The sequence below is a fragment of the Pan troglodytes genome, chromosome 6 (assembly GCF_028858775.2).
Source record: "Pan troglodytes isolate AG18354 chromosome 6, NHGRI_mPanTro3-v2.0_pri, whole genome shotgun sequence".
Lineage (NCBI taxonomy): Eukaryota > Metazoa > Chordata > Mammalia > Primates > Hominidae > Pan > Pan troglodytes.
Genome location: NC_072404.2, coordinates 128,211,447 through 128,238,318, shown reverse-complemented (window position 1 = coordinate 128,238,318; position 26,872 = coordinate 128,211,447). Strand labels below are relative to the sequence as shown.

Genomic DNA, 26,872 nt, shown 5'->3' with positions numbered 1-26,872 from the left:
ATTCTGTGTGCTTTACTCTTCCAAGACTGGCAATGCAGAATTGTTTATACCAGCAACTCCGCAAATGTTAGTAATGCATTGCACTACATCATCACTAGGCAATAGGAAGTTTTCAGCTCCATTATGTTTATGAGACCACCATCATATATGCCATCCATTATTGACTGAAAACGTTGTTATGTGGCTCATAACTGTATATATAGAGATAGAAACTTATTTTAAGGAACTGATGCACATGAATCGTGGGGGCTGGCAGGTCCAAAATCTGCAGGGCAGGCTAGTAGGCTGGACACCCATGGAAAAGTTGATATTGCAGCTTGAATCTGGAGGCTGAATTTCCTTTCTGGGAGCAAACTCAGTCTTTTTCTATTAAGGCCTTCAACTGATTGGATGAGGCCCACCCACATTGTAGAGAGTAGTCTGCTTTACTCAAAGTCTGCTAATTTAAAGTTAATTTCATCTAAGTGCCTTCACAACGACATCTAAACAGGTATTTGATCAAATATCTGGGTACTATGGCCTAGTCAGGTTGATGCATAATATTAATCATCACAGGGTCCGAAGTGTCATTTCATGTATTAAATATCAGTACAGCTTCATTTCTTTCAGAAATTAAAATCACAGATAAATAGAAGTTCTGATACTGGCTTCCCACACTTGTAAGTAATATTATATATTCTCTACTTTTAGGAACATAGTAGTGGACACCCTGTACAAATAGTCTTGTTAAAACTTGAAAGCCAAATGTTTCATTAAGTATATACACTTTCACAAGTAAATCACTGACATATATTAAAATCACATTAGTTTGAATTTATGATTAACATCTAATCAAAAATTTATCTTTGCTAACTGGAAAAATGATTTTTAACAAATAAATAAGAAGTATTTAAGCATTTAAGAATAACAACTTGATTTTTATTTTAAAAATTATAGACATTTAAAAAATATTCTGTAATGATTTTACTATCTCAGAATTACTATTATCTTCTATTTTCTTATATGTTTTTACATTGCTGCTTTCAAAATCTGTATATTTATATTCTGTTTTTACTGTCAGGGTAAACATTCTGTATCTAGTGTGGTCTTCATGTTTATTTTTAATGGCTGTATAATCAAGTTCATGCTTCATGTCTTTGTTTCTATCATGTTATCCTTAAGAGAAAATTTATAGTGACATTGCAGTTCAAAGACTATGAATGTTTCATAGTTCTTACTAAATATTTTCATTTTGATTTAAAAGTAATTTAAAAGGTTACCACTAATAGTATTCAGACTCCACACCACACAAGTTAGCCACATCCAAGGAGTAAGCCATTCACATGGGTAGATGTTTATACTGACTTAAATAAGAACAAATGGTGGTCCTGCCTCCTAACCCAGCCCTGGAGCAACAAAAAAGACCATCATCATTTATTACCCAAATACTCATAGCATTGCTTCCTCTTTCCCAGCCATATTGTGCATCCCAGGGGACACCTCCCTGACCTACTTGCTGCTCTAGGATGCCCAGTGTTTGCTCACCTCCTACTCTGACCCTGACAAGCTCATCTCACTGGGATGTCATAGGTTGCTGGCAGTGTGTGCACTTACAGGTTCAGGGTATGTGTGACACACATTTGCACAGCCAAGTTGCTGCTTCATGGGCTCTGGAAAGCCTCTCTGGGCAGGCAACTTGGGCCATTGCATACAGTTCTTTAGTTTATACAGAATAGACTAACTTAACATTTTTATTTGAAGAAGCTGGGGGTACCTCTTCTTCTAAATTCTTCTTCTGTGATGCAAAGACACAATATAGATCAGCACAGCTCTGAAACTTTTTCATTTTGTCACTAGTGTGTGATGATTGTGTATATGTAAATTTTATAGTTTTTGTAATTTATGACTTTAGATACATGTTTGTATTTGTTTTGTGATTTCTAATATAGATTAGTATTAATGGCTTTCAGTTTGTTTTTTACTTTCTTATTGTGTTTGTTTATATTTTTATTCAAACCATTGTTTTGTGGTTTTATTTTAGTGCTGTAAAGATTAAAAGAACATTTTACTGCTGACTTCATTATTTTTTTTCTTTAGCATAAACTCTGTATATTAAATACTTTGTGTTCAGATTATATGTAACTCAATACCAATTTACCTGAGGTTTATGTGTATATGTGATTTAGGGAATGAATGAACCTAACTTATCAGATAAGTTTATAGATGGAGCTGAAGCTATCTGTATTCTGTTCCTTTGTTCAGTTTTATTTACGATATAGTTTTGAATATTGTTTAATTTCTGATTTTTCCTCATTTCTTTTAGTTCAAAAAGAATTGTTTTAGGAGATACTCATTTAAATTGAATTAAATATGTAAATACATTTGGACAATAAATATTTTTACATCACTTAGTTTTCTTGTACAGGAACATTATTTGAGATAATCGAAATATTAATATTCCCTTATGTTTTCTGTTATTTGCAAAAGTTGTTAATTTTGAATGCAACTTTTTCAAATACTTCAAAACTATAGCAAAAAAGATATGCAGAGGTCAGTGCTGCTAAGCTGGTATTTGCTTCTTTACATCCTCAAAGAAGTAAATAAGTAATCCCAGCACTTTGGGAGGCCGAGGCAGGTAGATCATCTGAGCTCAGGAGTTCGAGACCAGCCTGGCCAATAAGGTGAAACCCCATCTCTACTAAAAATACAAAAATTAGCTGGGCGTGGTGGCTCACGCCAGTAGTCCTGGCTACTCAGGTGGCTGAGGCATGACAACTGCTTGAACCTGGGAGGCAGAGGTTGCAATGAGCCAAAATCACGCCACTGCACCCCAGCCTGGGCAACAGAGTGACACTCGGTCTCAAAAAAAAAAAAAGTAAATAAAAATAATACACTTTTTAAAAAAGTCTATAATTCAGGTATTAATTTCTACTGCCATTGTGATTTTTCTTCATTTTGTAACAGTCCAATCAAAATGACATTCATTTAACTGAATTTCCGAGTTGTATACTTGTTTATATTCATGGCTTCAAAGAAACAACATAAAGTTCCGGGTTTTTATTAGCAAATGTGCGCACATATACACACACGAAACACTTAAGTCTCAGTGTTTCCATGTCACTCTCTAACCACAAAAGTAAAAATTCTGAATAAACTTCTAAAACTATTAGTGGCTAATAGAAAGTAAAAGTTTTTTTTTTTTAATCTCCCCCAAGCATGGTGAGGTAGGCAGGATTCTGAAGGTGCCCCCACTTCCAAAATTGTTATTCCTTGTTAATTCAGTCAAATGCTAATCTAGGTACTGCCGAAATGATTTTACAGAATCAATTTACTTAAAATAGATTATCTGGGTAAACTTAACCTAATCATCTAAGTCCTTAAAAACCAAGAACTTTCTTCAGATTTAGCAGAAGAGGAGGGGAAAAGAGGGTGTCAGGGAGATTTGAAACATAAGAAGGATTTAATGTGCTATTGGCTTTGAAAATGGAGGGGGCAGTGATCTAAGAAATATGGGTGGCCTCCAGAAGCTGAGAATGACTCCCAGCAGCCAGCCCGCAAGGAAACAGGGACCTCAGTCCTACATCCACGCAAAACTAGATTCTGCCAAAAACCTGAATGAGGCTTGAAGTAGATTCTATCCCACATAGTCCCTAGATAAGAGCCCAGACCAGCTGACACCTTGGTTTCAGCTTTATTAGAGTCTAAAAAGAGTACCAGCCATGCCTGCCTGCACTTTTGACCTATGGAATTGGGTGTCGTTTTAAAGTTAAAGTTTGTGGTAGTTTGTTACCCAGCAATAAAAACCTAATACCTAGGGTTGTTTTCAAAGTGAAGTATAACATTCATAGTATATATTTCCATTGCATATTAATCTTATGCATGGAAAACGATTAAGATGTATCCAAACTGCCATTTCCTTCTATGTTAGATATAGAAAGCATAAGTATTAAAAGCTCAGGCTGCTAAATATTTTAATCCCATCTGAAATCACTTATTAGCTATATGACCTTTGGTGTATTAAGACTTAGTCTCCTCATCTACAAAATGAGAGTAGTAGTACCTACTGATAAGAACTTTGCATTGCTGCTGCAGTGGCCGCTGTCATTGTTATATGGTAATGATATTCATGATGATAGCAACACAAAGAATATTCTCAATAAGAGCAGGAATCTGGACATCTACGGGGAAAAAAGCCATAGCTAAGATCTTTTTACTTAATTCTTTATACCTTTCTCTGAGCTCTGTATATGGAGTTTCTGGGTTATCCTTTTGTTTTTTCCAGATATTTTACTTAGAAACCAGATATACTTGCCTTTGTTAAGAAGCCTCTATTCTCAGATCTCTGGTCTCAATTTTCCAGAAAAGGTCTGTAAGATAGTAATATGTTCTTGAAAAGGGAGTTTGTCAGCAAAATAAATTTGGGGAAACATTGGACTAAAGAAATTAAGTTCCTTAACCATACAGCTATTAGACGGTTACATTCTTTGTGTAGCTTTTCAAAAAGAGAATACATTTCCTACATTCATTGACCTATTGACTAAAGAGCTTCTTGCAAGACTATTTCATGAAATGCTCTTTGAGAAAAACTTTTTTCAGATATAAATCATTAATTCTATGAGCCAATATCTGGTTCCTTTCTTTTCTTGTTAAAGCTTAAGTATGGTATGATAGGCAGAATTTTTTTCATCTACTTTGTGCAGGTTGTTTAGCCCATAAGTAACCTTTGATCACCACACTTACCTCTTGCAATGAATTTTTTATTTCCTAATCACCAAAATACAGAGGAGAAGCTGTTTTCTGGCTTAAACATTGCAATCAAAACCAATAATCTTTAACCAGTCAGTATTTCAGGGATTTTTTTATGCATACGGAAATGAAATGGATTATATGAAAAATGCTAAGGGTAAGTTGCCAAATAAATGAGAATAAGCCTAGTCTCATGCAGAGTCAGATATTTTCTAACTATTTTTTTCTGCTGTTCCTTAAATGACTGAGACAAGAGGAACTAATGATTTTATGTCATCTCAGGTATCTAGTAATAAATTTTACCCACTTCTCATCTAACAGCCCCAAAAGTGGACATTAGAAAAATTTCTCATGTGTATGACTGTCATCAATTCAAGAAGTGACAATGCTGTGTACAAACTGACTCTCAACGCATTTTCTTTTTGAATTTTCCCTGCTCTAAAAGATATGAGATAGAAACCTATTTTTCTCATTCCCCTACTTCAAAGCAGCAGAGATGATAAATAAGGCCTAGATCATTGATTTCAAAGTATTTTAACCATAGAATCTTTATTCAGAAGAAACCTTTTATGGAAGCCCACCATATGAATCAAAACTGCTGTTCTGGTTGAAGGTTATAAAAGTTATAGCCTACTGTTATCTCCCATATCTGCCTTTGCTGGCCCTTCACTGACTCTAGAGAATGCCTCCGGCTCTGTAGAGAGCACTTTGAAAAAACAACAAAAAAGCTACTGTAAACTACATACTTGGGTAAATATTGCCAGGTTTTCTTACTCAATAAGCAAAAAAAGCTTACTTAGAATTACAGCTCTTTCTTAACATGTCTTGAGTAGTTCAAAATGCTGTTGTCAGCACTGGCCACACACCAAAATTATGTAGGAAATAAAAATCCTATATTTCCTTATTAAAATACATAACCAGCAGGGTGGGAATCAAGGGGGCGAGAGTAAAGAAATACGATCTTGAAATCTGTTTTGGAAAAGAAAAGACAATATTGAGTTAAAAACTGTATATGAAATTTAAATTTAAGTAGAAAATTATAATTTGAATAGCTTATATACATCATTATATATACCAAGGGTATTTCCTCAATTCTTTTCCGCTGAATAAAGGAAAAAATGTCAAATGAAGTTATAAGGGCTGTAAATTCTTAAGTTATAAAAATATTTTTAAATAATGCAGTTTTAAGATTATCTGCATAAATTTGTCTAAAGAATCAGAAGTGAAAATTTAAGGAATATAAATGAACATTTCAAAGTAGCATTAAAATGTAGAGGCAGCATAACAGAAATAAACTTTTTAGCCAAGCTTTGTTTTCCAATTAGTGTGTTTTATCACTTTACAAAATGCAAATGAAATGTAGGGCAGATATGCTGAAAAGAGAAACCAGCCTAACAGCATTTTAGTTCGTTGTCCTTTAGAGAGTCTTTTGCTTCTCGGTGACAGAGTCTCTTTACACTCTTGATTCCATGTTGAGGCAGTGAAAGAAACTCTGGTTCATTATCATTGGATCTGACAGTGCCAGGATTACACCAGTTTTTATTCAATATATGACACACTAAGAAAGGTTCTTGTTAGAGCTTTGCTGCTGTTAGATGTATATTAACATGACAAATTAGATTTTCATGAAATGTGGTTCTTAATTTACTAGAGAGTGATTTTTTAAATAATTTACTGCTGCAAGTTGATATAGAAAAACTAGAATTGGGCAAGAGAGTGATATTTTATTCTGTCAAGGACTGACCAAAAATTTTATAATTATTTTTTACTTTTTTCTTATTATTTGAATAGATTTGGGGAGTACAAATGCATTTTTGTTACATGGATACATTGCGTAGTGATGTCTGGGCTTTTAGTGTAAATGGTACCCAGTAAGTAGTTTCCCATCCCCCACTCCCCTCCCACCTTTTGGAGTCTCCAATGTCTATTATTTCACTCTGTTTGCCACATTGACAAACAATGTCAATGTGTTTGTCACATTGCTTAGCTCCCACTTACAGGTTAGAACATGTATTTGGCTTTCTGAGTCATTATACTTAAGGTCATGGCCTCCAGTTCCATTCATACTGCTGCAAAAGACATAATTTCATTTTTTATGGCTGCGTAGAATTCCATGATGTGTATGTACATATATACACCACATTTTCTGTATTTAGCCATTTATTGATGGATACAAGTTGATTCCATGACTTTGCTATTGTAGATAGCGCTGTGATCAACATACAAGGGCAGGTGTCTTTATATATAATTTCTTTTCCTTTGGGTAGATACCTAGTAGTGGGATTGCTAGATTGAATGGTAGTTACATTTTTAGTTCACCATTTTCCATAGAGGTGGCACTAATTTACATTCCTACCAATTGTGTGGTGGGAATCCTTGCCAACATCTGTTGTTATTTGACTTTTTAATAATGGCCTTTCTAACTGGTGTTAGATGATATCTCATTGTGATTTCACATGATCAGAGTTGTTGAACATTTTTTCATATATTTGTTGGAAACTTGTATGTCTTCTTTGGAAGAATGTCTGTTCATGTCCTTTGCCCACTTTTTAAATGGGATTGTTATTTTTCTTGTTAGGTTGTTTGAATTCCCTTTAAATTCTGCATATTAGCCCTTTGTAGGATGCACAGTTTGCAAATATTTTCTCCCATTCCGTAGGTTGTGTGTTTACTCTGTTGATTACTTCTTTTGCTGTGCAGAAGCTTTTAAGTCCCATTTGTCTGTTTTTGTTCTCGTGCTTTTGAATTCATGCGTAGACCAATCTCCAGAAGAGTTTTCCCTGGATTTTTATAGTTTCAGGTCTTACATTTAAATCTTTAATCAATCTTCAGTTAATTTTTGTATATGGCAAGAGATATGAGTTCAGTGTCATTCTTTTGTATATGGCTATCCAATTTTCCCAGCATTATTGACTGAGTAGGCTTTTTTCCCCATTGTATATTTTTGTTGACTTTGTCAAACATCAGTTGGTTGTAGGTATGTAGCTTTATTTCTGGGTTCTGCTTTGTTCCACTGATCTATATATATATTTCATACTAATACCACACTGTTTTTGTTATTACAGCCTTGTGGTGTAATTTGAAGTCGAATAATATGATGATTCCAGCTTTGTTCTTTTTGCTTAGGATTGCTTTGGCTAGTTGAGCTCCTTTTGGGTTCCATATGAATTTTAGACTTGGTGAAAAATGTTGTTGATAATTTAATAGTGATTGAGATTGCTTTGGGCTGTATAGTCATTTTAACAATATTGATTCTTCCAATCCATAAGCATGGGATGTTTTTCCATTTGTTTGTGTCATCATCTACATTTTCTTTCATCAGTGTTTTGTAGTTCTCCTTGTAGAGACCTTTCACCTCCTTGGTTAAATGTACTCCCAGATATTTTATATTTTGTAACTATTGGAAATGGGATTGAGTTCTTGATTTGGTTCTCCGTCAGATCGTTATTGGTGGATAGAATTGCTACTGACTTTTGTATGTTGATTTTGACTTTACTGAAGTCACTTATTAAACAAAAGTTTCTTTGAAAAGATAAAATTGATAGACTGCTAGCTGGATTAACTGAGGGAAAAAAGGTGATTCACGTAAGCAACAGTTAGAAATGACAAAGGTGACATTACAACTGATACTGCAGAAATACAAAAAATCATCAGAGATGCCTTGAGTCTTGCACAAACTACATGCACAGACTAGAAACCCTAGAGGAAATGGGTAAATTCTTGGAAACATCCAGCGCCCTGCAACATTGAACCAGGAAGAATCAGAAATCCTCAACAGAACAATAACTAATAGTGAAATTGAATCAGTAATAAAAACTCTCCCAACAAAATAACAAAAAGCCAAGGACCAAGTTCACAGCCAGCTCTACCAGATGCACAAAGAAGAACTGGTACCAATCTTACTGAAACTGTTCCCAAAAATTGAGGTGTAGTGAATTCTTTCTAACTAATTTCTGTGAAGCCAATATCACCCGAATTCCAAAGCCAGGCAAGAACACACACAAAAAAAGACTGCAGGCCAGTATCCATGGTGAACATAGACGCAGAAATCCTTAACAAAATACTAGCACACCAAATCCAACACATGTCAAAAATATAATATACCATGAATAACTGAGTTTTATTCCAGGGATGCAAAGATGGTTTTTTGTTGTTGTTGTTGTTGTTGTTTTGAGACGGAGTTTCACTCTTGTTACCCAGGCTGGAGTGCAATGGCGCAATATTGGCTCACCACAACCTCCGCCTCCCGGGTCCAAGCGATTCCCTCAGCCTCCCAAGTAGCTGGGATTACAGGCATGCACCACCACACCCGGCTAATTTTGTATTTTTAGTAGAAACGGAGTTTCTCCACATTGTCAGGCTGGTCTCGAACTCCTGACCTCAGGTGATCCGCCCATCTTGGCCTCCCAAAGTGCTGGGATTACAGGCATGAGCCACCATGCCCAACTGCAAAGATGGTTTAATATATGCAATCAATAAATGTCATTCATATAAAAAGAATTAAAAACAAAAACCATATGATCACTTCAATAGACACAGAAAAAGCATTTTATAAAATCCAGCATTCTTTCATAAAACCCCTCAACAAACTAGGCATTGCAGGAACATACCTCAGAATAATAAAAGCCATCTATAACAAACCCACCACCAATATCATGCTAAATGGGGAAAAGTTGAAAACACTCCCCCTAAGAACTGGAACAAGACAAAGATGCCCACTTTCACCACTACTATTCAACATAGTACGGGAAGTCCTAGCCAGAGCAATCGAGCAACAGAAAGAAATAAAGGGCATCCAAATTGGAAAAGAAGTCAAATTTTCTCTGTTCGCTGATGAAATTATACCTAGAAAACCCTAAAGAGTCCTCTAAAATTGTATAGTTAGAATGGTCTTTGGAGGTCATCTACTTCTACCCCCTCATTTCATGGATGAAGAAACTGAGACCTAAAGAAGATAAGTAAAATTTCTAAGGTCACATACTAGTAAAGTGTAGGTAAAGATAGAGAGAGCTCTGTTGATTATCTGTCTACAGAGTCTTTTTTTACTGTACCAAACTATTTTCTATTTCTGTGAAGGGAAATTACATTGTGATTTTTTTATATTAAAGCATAAGTTGGTTTGAAAACTGCTGCCATATACATATGTGTGTTTATTTGTGGTAGCAGAATTGGATTTAATAATCTTGCAGAAACCAATGAAAGAACCATTTAAGATATTTTCTTTTTTAAAAATATTTTAAAAATCAAAGTGAATTTTAAAGCAATGTTAAGCATAGGGGGAAAAAGTAGTACTGGATAATTTTTTATTTGTTTGTTTGTTTTAGATGGAGTCTTGCTCTGTCACCCAGGCTGGAGTGCAGTGGCACAATCTTGGATCACTGCAACCTCTGCCTCCCGGGTTAAAGCAATAGTCTTGCCTCAGCATCCCGAGTAGCGGGGATTACAGGCGTGTACCACCACGCCCAGCTAATTTTGGTATTTTTAGTAGAGACAGGGTTTCACCATGTTGATCAGGCTGGTCTCAAACTCCTGACCTCGTGATCGCCCACCTCGGCCTCCCGCATTGGAGAATTTTTAAAGAAATATAATATAGTGAAATAAGTGACTGCACAACATTTCAAAAGGCACTTTTATAATGAGATTCAGAGAGTCTGTGGAAAGTCCATACCTACTTAGAAACATACACCTTTTCAGTTAACTATGCTTTCCAACTAGAATGATAGTCACCCACCTCAATAGTCTTCTCCTTTACTCTCCACCATCCCTCTCCATTTGATCCTGGGAAAACCTTACTTATTCTGCAGGCTCCAGCGCTCTGAGTTTCCCTTTCCTTCTGTGAGTGTTCTACTCCCATAAGATTTTGTATACTCGTCTACCTAATGCAAACATTGCACTGTTTACACGTGTGTCTTCTTCACTGGACTAATTTCTTGAGTATCTGGAATCTCTTACTCAACTTTATATCTCAAGCTCTGAAACAGGCTAACAGATAGAATAGGTATTCAATAATGTTTGTCAAATTATAGGTATGTATACATGTAAAGTATTTTTAATGATGCTAAAGGTACTTGAATTTTTATAGATTTGAAATACTTTTTCACTAAATTTCAAATGAAAATGATTTCTAAACTGAGAAAGTTTTAATAGCTATATATTTATAATTATAGTTACTTAATATAAGCCTCTATTATTTATTGTCTTTCAGAAAAAAATTTTTTTAAGATACAGAGTCTCACTCTGTTGCCCAGGCTGGAGCTCAGTAGCATGATCATAGCTCAGTATAGCCTCTAATTCCTGAGCTCAAGTGATCCTCCCACCTCAGCCTCTTGAGTAGCTAGGGCTACAGGCATGCACTACCATGACCTGTAATGCTAATTTTTTAATTTTTTAATTTTTTTGAAGAGACAGTGACTAGCTATGTGGTCTGGGCTGGTCTTGAACTTCTGGTCTCAAGCAGTCCTCCTGCCCTAGCCTCCCAAAAGCACTAGGGTTACAGGCATGAGCCACAGCACCTGGCCTATACTCATATTTCTGTTTTTAGAACTTGGGCTTCTAGGTTGACAGTCCTTGTAGTTGTAATATTTTCTTTTCTTTTTTTTTTTTTTTTTGAGACAGAGTTTCGCTCTTGTTCCCCAGGCTGGAGTGCAGTGGCGCAATCTTGGCTCACCGCAACCTCCGCCTCCCACGTTCAAGCAATTCTCCCGCCTCAGCCTCCTGAGTAGCTAGGATTACAGGCATGTGCCACCATGCCCAGCTAATTTTGTATTTTTAGTAGAGACAGGGTTTCTCCACATTGGTCAGGCTGGTCTCAAACTTCCAACCTCAGGTGATCCGCCCGCCTCAGCTTCTCAAAGTGCTGGGATTACAGGCATGAGCCACCATGCCTGGCCTATAGTTGTAATATTTTCCACATCAAAAATTACAAATTATGATCTGACACAGGTTTATCTTATGTATGTTTGGTGTGTAGTACTCTGTGAATAAAAGGTAATCTGAAATAGAGTTTGGATAACAAAATACTGGAATTTCCAGGTCCTTTAATTATAGTAAGAAAGAATAGTTCAATTAGGATTATCAAGAAAAATAAAGATCCTGTTGTACTATTTGAGTATTTCTGCTGTTAAATCATTTATTCTTAATTTGCTAAGGCAATTTTTTTGAAATCCAGATATCTAACCACAAACTTTGCCATTTAACTTGCAAATAAGATTTTTCCCCTAAGTAAAATTATGCTGTGAGAATTTGCATAAGGATTAGTGCTGGAATTTAGTCTTTATCAATGTTGTTGATTCCATACATAAAAGTTATCTTGATGTGAAAGTAGTTCTTATAGAATGATTTATTTTGGACTACATGATTACAAATCCTGTAAGAATTTACCAAGAGTAAATCCAAGAGAAACCAGGGTAGCTATACATAGCATTAATGTAAAAGAATTCTCTCTTGAGAAACAATTATAAGCAGTAATTAAAATGGGAAAAATGAGTAATTCAGTTTAATTTTATTCATATTTATATTAGGTATTAACTATTTAATTTGCAGAAGATTTCTAGAATGCTCATATTCCAAAAAGGATACAGTGGCTTATAAAAACAGATACAATTTTTTAAATGAGGAAAATAAAATATATGAATATGGAACCAGAAGTGAAATTAATATAAACCAGTGAAAATGCTGGTGTACTCGTTAGAAGTTGGCCACATATTTAGCTCATCATCACCGTAGGTTCCCTAGAAAGTTGCTCCATTCCTTTAAAATGATTTTTATTTGACAGCCTTTTCTGTGTGAAATGAACCTGTCCAGGTTTACTTCATTTGACACTTAACCCATTATGGGGTCCAAGAACAGCAAGAGAAAAATCTTTTTCATTCACCTCTTTTTAACTTATATTTTAGGCTCAGGAGAACACGTGCAGGTTTGTTATATAGATAAACTCATGTCACAGATGACTTTGCCACCCGGGTACTAAGCCTAATATCCAATAGTTATTTTTTCTGATCTTCTTCCTCCTCCCAACCTCTACCCTCAAGTAGGCCCCAGTGTCTGTTGTTTCCCTCTTTATATCCATACGTTCTCATCACTTATAAGTGAGAACATGCACTATTTGGTTTTCTGTTTCTGCATTAGTTTGCTAAGTATGATTACAAATCCTGTAAGAACTTGTAAATTGGAGAGAAACCAGGATAGCTATACCTAGCATTAATGTAAAAGAATTGTTTCTCTCGTGCAAAAAAAAAAAAAAAAAAAAGGTTGTACAGATTGTTTTGTTACCCAGGTGCTAAACCTAGTACCCAACAGTAATTTTTTCTGAACTTCTCCCTCCTCCTGACCTCTGCCCTTAAAGTAGGCCCCAGTGTCTGTTGTTTTTCTCTTTGTGTCCTTGTGTTCTCATCACTTATAAGTGAAAACATGCACTATTTGGTTTTCTGTTCCTGCAGTAGTTTGCTAAGTATGATGGCCTCCAGCTCCGTCCATGTTCCTGCAGTGGACATTATATTGTTCTTTCTTATGACTGCAATACTATTCCATTTTCTTTATCCAGTCTACCATTGATGGGCATTTAGGTTGATTCCATGTCTTTGCTACTGTCAATAGTGCTGCAAGTGAACATACATGTGCATGTGTCTTTATGGTAAAATGATTTGTATTCCTTTGGGTATACAGCCAGTGATAGGATTGCTAGGTCAAATGGTATTTCTGCTTTAGCTATTTGAAGAATCGCCACACTGCTTTCCATAACGGTTGAACTAATTTACACTCCCACTAGCAGTGTATAAGCATTTTCTTTTCTACACAAACTCACCAGCATCTGTTATTGACTTTTTAATAATAACCATTATGACTTGTGTGAGATGGTATCTCATTGTGGTTTTTATTTGCACTTCTCTAATGATCAGTGATATTGAGCTTTTTTAAATATACTTGTTGGCCACATGTATGTATTCTGTTGAGAAGTGTCTGTTTATGTCCTTTGCCCACTTTTTATAATGGGGTTGTTTTTTCTTGTAAATTTGTTTAGGTTCCTTATAGATGCTGGATATTGGACCTTTGTCAATGCATAGTTTGTAAATATTTTCTCCCATTCTATAGCTAGTCTGTTTACTCTGTTGGTAGTTTCTTTTGCTGTGCAGAGGCTTTTAAGTTTAATTAGATCCCATTTGTCAAATTTTGCTTTTGTTGCGATTGCTTTTCACATCTTAGTCATGAAACCTTTGCATATTCCTATGTCCAGAATGGTGTTGCCCAGGTTGTCTTCCAAAGTTTTTATCGTTTTAAGTTTTACATTTAAGTCTTCAGTCCATCTTGAGTTGATTTTTGTATATGGTGTCAAGAAGGGGTCTAGTTTCAATCTTCTGCATAGGGCCAGCCACTGATCCCAGCACCATTTATTCAGTGTCCTTTCCCCATTGCTTGTTTTTGTCAGCTTTGTCAAAAATCAGATGGTCATAGGTGTGCAGCTTTATTCTGGGCTCTCTATTCTGTCCCATTGGTCTATGCGTCTGTCTACCAGTACCATGCTGTTTTGTTTACTGTAGCAGCTTTGTAGTATCATTTGAAGTTGGATAATGTGATGACTCCAGCTTTGTTCTTTTTGCTTAGGATTGCCTTGGCAATTTGGGTACTTTTCTAGGGTTTCATATGAATTTTAAAATAGTTTTTCTAGTTCTGTGAAGAATGTAATTGGTAGTTTGATAGGAATAGCATTGGCTCTGTAAATTGCTTTGGGCAATATGGCCATTTTAACAATATTGATTCTTCCTATGCATGAGCATGGAATGTTTTTCCATTTGTTTGTGTTGTCTCTGATTTCTTTGAGCAGTAGTTCTCATTCTAGAGATCATCCACCTTCCGGGTTAGCCATATTCCTAGGTATTTCATTCTTTTTATGCCAATTGTGAATGGGATTGCCTTCCTGGTGTATAGAAATGCTAGTGATTCCTGTACCTTGAGTTTTGTGTCCTGAAACTTTGCTTGAGTTGTTTATCAGCAGAAGGTGCTTTTGGGCCAAGACCATGATGTTTTCTAAATACAGGATCATCATGTCATCAGCAAATAGGGATGGTTTGACTTCCTCTCTATTATATTTGGATGCCCTTTATTTCTTTCTCTTATCCGATTGCTCTGGACAGGACTCCCAGTACTATGTTGAATAGGAGTGGTGAGAGGGCATCCTTGTCATGTGCTGGTTTTCAAGGGGAGTGCTTCCAGCTTTTGCCTATTCAGTATAATGTTGGCTGTGAGTATCTCATAGATGACTCATTATTTTGAGGTATATTCCTTCAGTGCCTAGTTTATTGAGAGTTTTTAACATGAAGGGATGTTGGACTTTATCAGAAGCCTTTTCTGCATCTATTGAGATGATCATGTGGTTTTTGTCTTTAGTTCTGTTTATGTGATGAGTCACATTTATTGATTTGCATATGTTGAACCAACCTGGCTTCCCAGGGATAAAGCCTACTTGACTGTGGTGGATTGACTTTTCATTGTGCTGCTGGATTTGGTTTGCAAGTATTTTGTTGAGGATTTTTGCATGAGTGTTCATCAAGGATATTTCTTTTTTTGTTTTCTTTGCCAGGTTTGGTATCAGAATGATGCTGGCTTCATAGAATGAGTTGGGGAGGAGTCCCTCCTCCTCAGTCTTTTGGAATAGTTTCAGTAGGAATGGTACCAGCTCTTTGTAGAATTCTACAGCTGTAGAATTCTGTGAATCCATCTGGTCCTGGGCATTTTTTGTTTGGTAGGCTACTTATTACTGATTCAACTGTAGAGCTCATTATTGGTCTGTTCAGGGAATGAATTTCTTCCTGGTTCAGTCTTGGAAGGGGATATGTGTTCAGGAATTTATTGGTCTCTTCTAGTTTTCTAGTTTCACTCCAATTAAAATTTAGCAATTCCTTCTTTTATGAATGTAGGCAGCAAAACTAGTATCTATGACTTTATTACTTAGAGAAATTACAGATGTTTGTATCATATTGTAGTTATATATATCAGAATACTTATTCTCATCACTACTTAGAAATTGTGGTAGTCATTACATTGCTGAATCCTCATTATTTAATGTGTTACTAAAGAAACTTGTTACTATATCATAGCTTTGTTTTTCTTGTAATAGTATGATAACTATTTCAGGATAACTAATTTTGTGATTTGATTTATTCATGCATTTCTGAAAGCATTTTGAAAAGGGATCTGTCTTCAGACTGCTTAAAGGGGTTTGAGGGTCCAAAAATTATTTTAAAACCTTTGACTTAGAGGAAGAAGGTACACATGGTTGTATGATACAATCTTTCAAGACTCAAATTTATTCATTAGATGATTTAAATATTTGCTGAATTTAAGTTATAATTGGCAAAGAAGTTTTATTTGTTTGAAAACATTTAAGCAACTGAACATGCATTTTCAGGTAGTTCCTCTTGTGTTATAATAAGCACTTCTCTATAGTTCTAGTTTTTTAATAATTTAATGAGGGATTGATTCTCAAGTTAGGTTCTCCTGCTGTGTGCATTGCATATATTAATGTGGAAGTAAAGTGTATCAGTTAAGATCACTTAAGATTGGCCCTCTAGCCTTTTTTGATGAAGAAAGTACAGTCTTTTAATAGATATTCAAAGTCTATTGTCTTTAGCATACTTAACGTATTCATGTAATACAGTACTTTCACATCAATGAACAGTAACAAAACACTACTACTGTTTATTTACATACACTTTCGTAACTATTGACTATGTTGTCACAAACTGATTTTATGCTGACTACTTAGACTAAGATAATTTTATCTGTTTACTTATTTTACTTTAAAAGTTAAACTGGAATATGATTATCTAGATATTCTAACCTATCTCTCAAACTGAAAACTTTTTTAAAATGATGGATAAATCTTAGGTAAGAACTGATAAGGCCAAAATCCAAATGATGACAGGAAGCCAGAAAAGTAAGCAAAGCACAAAGCTTCTGTTGAGCTAAGAGCATTGGTCCAAACTGGCAAACTTGAGCGTTGGCTTTTACACTCCTCTTATAGAATTGAATCTCCAAACAGCTGCTTTCTCAATTTGGTGAACCAGAAGTAAATCTATTCCTTCATCCAAAGCAGACAGACCCTGAACAGGTTGAAACCATAGTATATCCCAAGCACAAATTCATATCTGCAAAGTGGGTCCACAAAACTTTAAACCTTGTATTTATTTAGTTGAAAGTGGCCCTAAACTGGTGGTACTCCAGGTAGCTTGACACAGCAAAGAGACTTCTACTCAAAGAATTTTCATAAATAATTTTTCAGGAAATGTAAATTGCTTATAGTAAAAATCATTACTAAGCATGTATGAAAACAAGGTATGACCTAAAGTCAGCAGAGGCAGCAAGAACAGACCTATAAAGGCTTTGTATATTAGAATTATGAATCAGAATTTATAAAACAAGCTATTTTATGGTTTTAGGTCTTAAGTTTAAGTATTTAATCCATCTTGAGTTAATTTTTGTATAAGGTGTAAGGAAGGTGTCCAGTTTCAGTTCTTCGCATATGGCTAGCCAGTTTTCCCAACACCATTTATTAAGTAGGAAATCCTTTCCCCATTGCTTGTTTTTGTCAGGTTTGTCAAAGATCAGATGGTTGTAGATGTGTGGTGTTGTTTCTGAGGCCTCTGTTCTGTTCCATTGGTCTGTATCTCTGTTTTGGTACCACTACCATGCTGTTTTGGTTACTGTAGCCTTCTAGTATAGTTTGAAGTCAGGTAGTGTGATGCCTCCAGCTTTGTTCTTTTTGTTTAGGATTGTCTTGGCTATACGGGCTCTTTTTTGGTTCCATATGAACTTTAAAGTAGTGTTTTCTAATTCTGTGAAGAAAGTCAATAGTAGCTTGATGGGGATAGCATTAAATCTATAAATTTGGACAGTATGGCCATTTTCATGATATTGATTCTTCCTATCCATTAGGATAGAATGTTTTTCCATTTGTTTGTGTCCTCTTATTTCCTTGAGCAGTGGTTTGTAGTTCTCCTTGAAGAGGTCCTTCACATCCCTTGTAAGTTGTATTGCTAGGTATTTTATTTTCTTTGTAGCAGTTGTGAATGGGAGTTCACTCATGATTTGGCTGTTTGTCTATTATTGGTGTATACGGATGCTTGTGATTTTTGCCCATTGATTTTGTATCCTGAGACTTTGCTGAAGTTGCTTATCAGCTTAAGGAGATTTTGGTCTGAGACGATGGGGTTTTCTAAATATACAATCATGTCATCTGCAAAGAGACAATTTAGCTTCCTCTTTTCCTATTTGAATACCCTTTATTTCTTTCTCTTGCCTGATTGCCTTGGCCAGAACTTCCAGTACTTTGTTGAATAGGAGTTGTGAGAGGGGGCATCCTTGTCATGTGCCAGTTTTCAGAGGGAATGCTTCCAGTTTTTGCCTATTCAGTATGATATTGGCTGTGGGTTTGTCATAAATAGCTCTTATGATTTTGAGATATGTTCCACCAATACCTAGTTTATTGAGAGTTTCTAGCATGAAGGGGTGTTGAATTTTATCGAAGGCCTTTTCTGCATCTATTGAAATAATCATGTGGTTCTGTTAATGTGATGGATTACATTTATTGATTTGCATATGTTGAGCCAGCCTTGCATCCCAGGGATGATGCTATTTTAGAGAAAAGAATTGCTTGAAAATTTCTACGGGAAATAGAAACTTTAAAGACTAGCCATTTGGAAAGCCAAAATTATTTAAAATAAACTCAGTATATGGAATGAATTGAAGAGGAATTATCAAACTAGGAAACATTATCATCCAGGTAACATTATTATCTTGTCTTGCCTCACACAGACAAGAAAATGTAAAATAAAAAAAATAAAATGGTTAAAGACAGAAGATAAAAATGAAGTATAACTTACATCTTTATTGGAGTTGCAGAAGGAGAGGCGAGAATGGAAAGCCAAACCTCACTTAAAAGAAATTCTAAAGCTATCTTTCAGGCAGAAAAAAAGTGATCCCAAATGGAAGGTCTAAACAGATATACACCAGTAATAATAATAGAATTGAAATACACAAAATGACTAATTTATGTGGTTAACAGAATTTTAAGTGTTCTCAAGGTTTTGTATGGTCTGGGTGAAGACAAAGGCAATGTAAAATTTTCAAATTAGCAAAATCAAAAACATGGAATTATTAAGATTTAAAAAGGAAAAATCTAAAACCAGTTCTCAACTTTAGCTATACAATACATTCACCTAGGGAGCTTTTGAAAATCATAATGCCCAGACTCCATCATACCCCTCAATTAAATCAGAATCTCTGGGTGTTGTTAAAACTTCCAGTGTGATTCCAAAGAAAGTACAGAGTGTGAGAAAAGAAACATAGAATAGGTAGAGCAGATAGAAAGTGCAAAAGTAATATAACAGATCAAAATATTCCAATTAAAACACAGATTATCAGACTCTGAATATAAAAATCCAATTTATGCTCTTATGAGAGATATCCAAAACATGAGGCTTTAGAGTAAGTATCATTGCTAGAGATAAAGGAGACATTTTTTGTGATAAAAGGTGTGATTTAGTAGGAAAATATAACAATTTTTAATTTGTGCCTAATAGTATTGTATGCATATATGAAACAAATATTGAATAAATAATGAAATTTATTAACACTTCATATATATAATGAAAATTGACAGACAAATCTATAGTTGTTTTGGGGAGATTTATTTTTGATGGTTGTTTGATCCAGGATTCATCAAAGATTACATATAGTATCTAGTTAAATATCTCTTGGACTGCATTAATACAGAAAACTCCCTGTGATTACATTAATGTTTCTGGTAAGCATGCTACATAGGTGATATTGGGTTCTCAGGGCATCACTCAGGGACAAATGTCAATTTGTGCCATTTTCAGTGATGTTTGATCTTTTGACTAAGGTGATGTCTACCAGATTCCTCCCAAGTACCTTTAGTCTGTAATTTGTGGAGTGAATTATATACATAAACACCAAGTGAAGTTTCTGTTTTCACCAGTGGCTTTAGCATCCATTAGTGGTCTTGCCTAAAGCAAGTTGTTTTTATGACAGTGGTTGCAAAATGGTGATTAATTTCTATCTTGCTCAAATATATTGGTTGGCATTCTTTTGTAAAAACATCTTTCCTTTCTCCCCCTTTCTTATTTAAGTACCTGTAGACTCAGATTTTAAATCATTGTGTTAAAGTTCATTCTTATGATGGTGAAATCATCCCAAATTAGGCCAATGGAAATGCCTTTAAAGTAGTTTCTTATACCTTGTCATAGTGTTTGAGCAGTGCTTTACTTTCTTGTACAATAAGATCATTGAGGCTTACCGTATACTTTCTCTACTTCAACCCTGGCATAAGCTGTTCCTCTAAGTAGTACAGGTTCCTTTTAGTGAGAGAACGGTATTTAGAAACCAAATTCTGAGTATTAGATATGCTTTTTGTTACTGTGGTGTCACTGCTTTGACATCCTTTCTTATGAAACCTCTAATTCTAATCCATCACTGCAGGGTTTTTTCCCTCCGTTCCCTCATTCTGAGTTTGTATCTCTCAGCAACTTTAGTTTATTTGCTCAGCTCTTCAAGACACACAAAATAATTTCAAGATGACTATATCAGCACTACCACAACAACAAACATTAAAATTCAGGATATTTTTGCAGTTCTTTTTTTTTGTCCTTAGGATATTACCCATCAAGATTATTGTCTTTAGAACAGTATGCTCAAATGGTATTGAATTATTGATTTTCCTTCTGTGTTATTTGACATTTAACTAGATTCATTAGTTTATAGTGGTTTTATTTTTTGAATATGTAAAACATTAACAACTTTCAAAAGTCGAAACTACAATGAACGGTATACTCAGACATCCCATCTCATACTTAAAGCATCCACCTTGTTCCAGATCTTCTGAGGTTTTATTAGTTTCTGGTTTATCCTTTCTAGGTTTCTTTTTTGCAAAAATAAACATATATGAAAATAAAATACCTTTAAATCAATTTGCAGAGATTATTCTGTTTTTTTTCTTAATGGTGGAAGATTGAGGAAACATTCAAAAAGTAAGACTATCAAATATTTGAACAACATGATTAACAAACTTGCCCACTTATAAACATAGATGTAAAATCCTGAAAATACCTACACACAGTCAATTCTCATTTGTAAATTCCCTGTCTGTGAATTACCTAACTTACTAAAACTTACTTACTTGTAACCCTACAATCAATACTTGTGGCAAAAAATTTGACTCATTCTACACATAAACCTCCCAACTGAGGTCCAACAAGGTGAGCTATGCCTTGTTTCCACTCTCTCACACAAACACCCTTTTCACAGCCTATTTGGTGTTACATTTTTTGTTTGTGCTTTTTGTTGATGTCTTTGTTTTTAAAACAACCCCCACATATGGTGTTGAAGTCTAGTGTTCCTGAGCACAAGAAAGCTGTATTGTGCCTTAACAAAGAAAAATACATGTGTTATGTAAGCTTCCTTCAGGCATGAGTTATAGTGCTGTTGGCCACGAGTTCAATGTTAATGCATCAACAATATGTATTAAATACAGTGCTTTTAAACAGAAACATATAAATTCAAGGTATGTATTGATGAAAATGTTGTGACCAGAGACCTAATCCTGTAGTTTCCATAAGAGCCATTGTTTAGCATTCACTAATTCAACATTCATGGTCACTTCATAGAACCAAATGACCACAAGTAGCCAGAATTTACTGTATATACACACAGACATATAAAACAAATCCTCAGATTATGAAAAGAATAATATATAGAAACCAAATTAGGACCTTCCAAAGAATGCAAGATTGATTTGACACTATACAATTAATGAATTTTTTTCTACCACATAGATTAGTCATATCTGCACAAATATATAGAATGCATTTGATAAAATTCCACATGGATTTGTGTCAAAAAAGGAAAAACTACCCTAGCTAAGCATAAAATGATTTCCTGAAGTCCTGGCCAGAGCAACCAGGCAAGAGAAATAAAAGGAACAAATAGAAGTGGAGAAGTCCAACTATCTCTGTTTGCAGATGACATGATTCTATATCTAGAAAACCCCATAGTCTCTGCTAAAAGCTCCAAGATCTGATGATCAACTTCAGCAAAGTTTCAGGATACAAAATAAATGTACAAAAATCAGCAGCATTCCTATACATCAACAACATTCAAGCTGAGAGCTAAATCAAGAACACAACCCCATCCATAATTGCCACAAAAAGAATAAAATACCTAGAATACAGCTAATCAGGGAGGTGAAAAATCTCTGCAACAAGAATTGCAAAACAATGCTCAAATCAGAGATGACACAAACAAATGGAAAACATTTCATGCTCATGGATAGGAAGAATCATTATTGTTGAAATGGCCATACTGTCAAAGCAATTTACAGATCCAGTGCTATTTTCATCAAACTACCAATGACATTCTTCACAGAATTAAGAAAAACTAGTTTAAAATTCACACGGAACCAGAAAGGAGCCCAAATCACCAAGGCAACTCTAAGCAAAAATAACAAAGCTGGAGGCATCACATGTTACCCAACTTCAAATGATACTATAAGGCTACAGTAAACAAAACAGCATGGTACTGGTACCCAAACAGACACACAGACCAATGGACAGAATAGAGAACCCAGAAATAAAACCTACAACCATCTGATCTTCAATAAAGTTGACAAAAGCAGTGGGGACAGGACTCGCTATTCAATAAATGGTGCTGGGATAACTAGCCATATGCAGAAGATTGAAACTGGACCTCTTTCTTACACCATACACAAAAGTAAACTCAAGATCAGTTAAAAAGACTTAAATGTTAAACTAGAAAAACCTTGGAAGATAACCTAGGAAATACCATTCTGGACATAAAACCTGGGAAAGATTATGACAAAGATGCCAAAAGTAATTTTAACAAAAACATTGACAAGTGGGACCTACTTAAACTAAAGAGCTTCTGCACAGCAACAGAAACTATCAACAGAATAAACAGACAACCTACAGAATGGGAGAAAATATAACCATGCATCTGACAAAGGTCCAATATCCAGCATCTATAAGGAACTTAAACAAATTTGCAGGCAGAAAACAACCCCATTAAAAAGTAGGCAAAGGACATGAACAGACACTTCTCAAAAGAAGACAAACGTGTCCAACAAGCATATGAGAAAATGCTCAACATCACTAAACGTTAGAGAAATGCAAATCAAAACCACAGTGAGATACCATCTCACAGGCATCAGAATGGCTATTAATTAAAAAGTCAAAAAATAACAGCTGCTGGCAAGGTTGCAGAGAAAGGGGAATGCTAATAAACTGCTGGTGGGAATGTAAATGAGTTCAGCCATTGTGGAAAGCCGTGTAGCAATTCCTCAAAGAACTTAAAACAAAATTACTACTAGACTCAGCAATCCCCCATTATTGGGTATACACCCAAGGGACTATAAATCATTCTGCAATAAAGACACATGCACACATATGTTCATCACAGCACAGTTCACAATAGCAAAGACATGGAATCAACCTAAATGCCCAACAGCAGTAGACTGGATAAAGAAAACATGGTACATATACACCATAGAATACTATGCAGCCATAAAAAAGAATGAAATCATGTCCTTTTTAGCAACATGGATGGTGCTGGAGGTCATTATCCTAAGCAAACTAATTCAGGAACAGAACCACATACCTCATGTTCTCACTTGTTAGTGGGAGCTAAGTGATGAGAACACATGGACCCAAAGAGGGAAACAGCATACACTGGGGATTACTTAAGGGTGGAGACAGAGAAGGGAGAGAATAAAAAAAACTACCTATTGGGAACTATCTTTATTACCTGGGTGACAAAATAATCAGTACACCAAACTCCCTAAACACCAAACTCCTGAGACACGTAGTTTACCTGTGTAACCTGTACATGTACCCCTGGACCTAAAATAAAAGTTTATAAAAAAGGAACTTCAACTTTATCAAGGGTAGTATCTAAAACCTATACCAGTTATTACATTTAATGGTGAAACACTGGAATGTTCCTTCTGATGTAAGATTAATAGTGTCCATCCACTTGCCCACTTCTATCTACCAACATATTGGAAGTCCTCAGCAGAGTGGTAAGGGGGTAAAAAATGGATGGGTAGGTGGGTGATAGGAGAGGATGAAACACAAATGTCATTTTTCACAGATTAGGAACTTATGTACCTAGAGTACACAAAATAATATACAGATAAACAATCGAGATAAATTTAGTAAAGCTGCTGGATCTAAAAAAAATAATGCATAGTAGCCACCCCTTCTTCACAGAGAGTACATGCTGACACCCCCCATGGAGGCCTAAAACCACAGACATTACTGAATCCTATACATACTATGTTTTTATATATACATACCCATGATAAAGTTTAATTTATAAGTTAGGCACAATAAGAATAACAATAAAATAGAACAATTATAACAAAATGCTATAAAAGTTACGTGAGTATGGTATGTCAAAGTATCTTATTGTACTTCACTTACTCACATAATTTTTAAAGTATTTGAGTATGGTATCTCAAAGTGTCTTATGGTACTTCACTTACACTTATGATGTGAGATGATAAAATGCCCATACAATGGGATGGAGTGAAGTGAATGACATAGGTATGGTGACTTAGCATTAGGCTACTGTTGACCTTCTGACCGTACATCAGGAGGAGGAGGATCACCTGCTTTCAGTAATCCTAGATCATGAAGCCATGCCTATGTCAATTGTTAGATATCAGGATCATAAGATATCCTGTTAATGACTAATGCAAAAAGCACGGATACTTTGGACAAATGGATGTGATTCATGTCCTGGGTCTGACGGTGTGAGAATTTACCATGCTACTCAGAATGTCATGCAATTTAAATCTCATGAATTGGTTTATTTCTGGAATTTTCTGTTGAGCATTTTCAGACCATGGTTAACTGCGGGTAACTGAAACCACAAAAGGTGAAACACCAGATAAGGGGGGAGTATTGTATCCAAGTCAATTGCATCTGTGTAACCAACAATAAAAAATGAAATTGGAAAAAAAAAAACAGTAAAGTGTATCCATGGGAAAAAAGATAATAAAAGCATCAAAAACTAGGAAATACCAAGGAATATAACTCCAACAAAAGATGTGAGGGAACTTTTTAGAGAAAATGATCAAAACTATTGACAGTTTTTTAAGTAAATGGATAACTATTCATGTTCATGAATTTGAAGATTGAATATTGTAAACATGTTAATTCTCCTTAAGTGATCTTTAGACTTAATGCCATGCTAATAAAAGTCTTAAGTGTACTACTGTACAGAAGTAAAAGTGAATTATAGAAGCACAAACAACTCAAAAACAACAGCAAATGAAAGCAGCAAGTTACAAAATGTAGTGTAAAACTAAACTGTAGACATTCAGTCGTAGGTACTTAAGACTATAAAAGGAAATCAAGGGAATAAATAAGGATAAGTGACTAAAATAGGGATAGTGACTACCTAAAATAAAGGTGTGGGGGATGTCATCAGGGAGGGTCATGTTTCCAGGATGCAGTCATTATGTCTTGACCTGAGTGGTAATTACATGGTCACTCACTGAGTGACTGTTCTTTAAACTGTGTATATTTTATGCAAATAAAAAATTAAGGAGCGAAGCCAAATAATTTGAAATAGGCTTAGTATATTACTGAGAATTGATCAGTTATTAAGCTAATCCATGATATGATTAAGTTATTGGTGATTGTTCCATAATGTTGAAGTAACTTGAATGGTTTAGGATACTTCATTGAGAAAGAAAATTCAATTTATAAGAAGTATATTTTTTTAAGACTCTCAGAAATGTTTTGCTACTCAGTTTACTAGAATCTATACTACAGAATTTAGCATATAGCAAATTCTGCTTTTACTAGGGAAGATCATTAGTGGAAGAAATACAAATTTTTTTATATAACATGGTAATAGTGAGCAATGATATCTACCACTTTTTGAGCACTTACCATGTACTAGGCATAGGGTCAAGTATTAAATGTATTATCTTATTAATTCTGGGAAAAAGTCTAAGGGTAAATACCACTATTATCCCCGTATTACATGTTAAGGGTCAGAGTCAGGTTATGGTCTTAGCCTTTCTGATTCGAGAACTCCTTAACCATAGCCCAATAAGGGTAAGAATGACTAGTAGTGTGTATAGTATTACATATTGTTACAGATTCTCATTTGTTTTTTACTCTCACTCTGAGTGTAGAGTGGAGTTTTCCAGAGACTACATAGCATGTGATGTTGCAACAGCCTGAATGCAAAAGCAGATATTAGAATTCATTCATCTTCAATTAAGCCAGACATTAGAGACTTGAAAAAATATATTTTTTAAAAATGGGGGTTGGGGGTGGGGGAGCCAGGCTCAGTGGCTCACGCCTCTAATCCCAGTACTTTGGGAGCTGAGGCTGGAGGATCACTTGAGCTCAGGAGTTCAAGACCAGCCTGGGCAATACAGCAAGACCTTGTCTCAATTTTTAAAAAATTAAATAAGTAAATATATATAAAACAAGGCTGTACTTTTTTACTATCCTTTTTAAGTCTAATAAATGAATATTTTTAAGACTTGTTCATCTTAACTTCAAATATGATCATTATTAATAGATATAACTCACAGAAATGAAAGCTCATTGGGGCCATCAGTAATTTTTAAATGTGTAAAAGGGTCCTGAGACCAAAAAGTTAAAGAACTGATAATCTATGTGATTTCTTATATTCTCATATTTGATTTTGTTCTTATAAAATATCTGTTTTTAGGTTGCTACAAGCCTCAGGAAAAATCAGATTACTTGATGTTGGCAGCTGCTTTAACCCATTTCTGAAGTTTGAAGAATTTCTAACTGTTGGCATAGATATTGTACCTGCTGTAGAGGTATGCATAGTTTTGTTTTTGGACTTTAATATTTTACATGTATATTTACAAAAGAAAAGCACTGTCTTTGCATCCCTAAAATAGCAAATGTATTTCCTGTGTACCCATTGAGGAGAGATTTCAAAACTAAATACATTTTGTGAAAAATTGAGCATTTAACCAAATATTGTCTTTATTTTCTTTATCATCTAAATAGCCATAATCTAAAACTATGTTAAAGCAAAATCATTGCAATTAAGAAACTTCAAC

General features: G+C 35.0%; 1 protein-coding gene across 1 annotated transcript in view; it reads left to right on the top strand.

Annotated features, from left to right (window-relative positions):
* BMT2 (base methyltransferase of 25S rRNA 2 homolog) overlaps positions 1 to 26,872 on the top strand; it is a 119,304-nt gene that overhangs the window by 79,259 nt on the left and 13,173 nt on the right. The window contains exon 4 of the mRNA XM_009454218.4: positions 26,509 to 26,623. Within this exon, the coding sequence (XP_009452493.2) occupies positions 26,509 to 26,623 (115 nt within the window). The remainder of the gene's footprint in view (positions 1 to 26,508; positions 26,624 to 26,872) is intronic.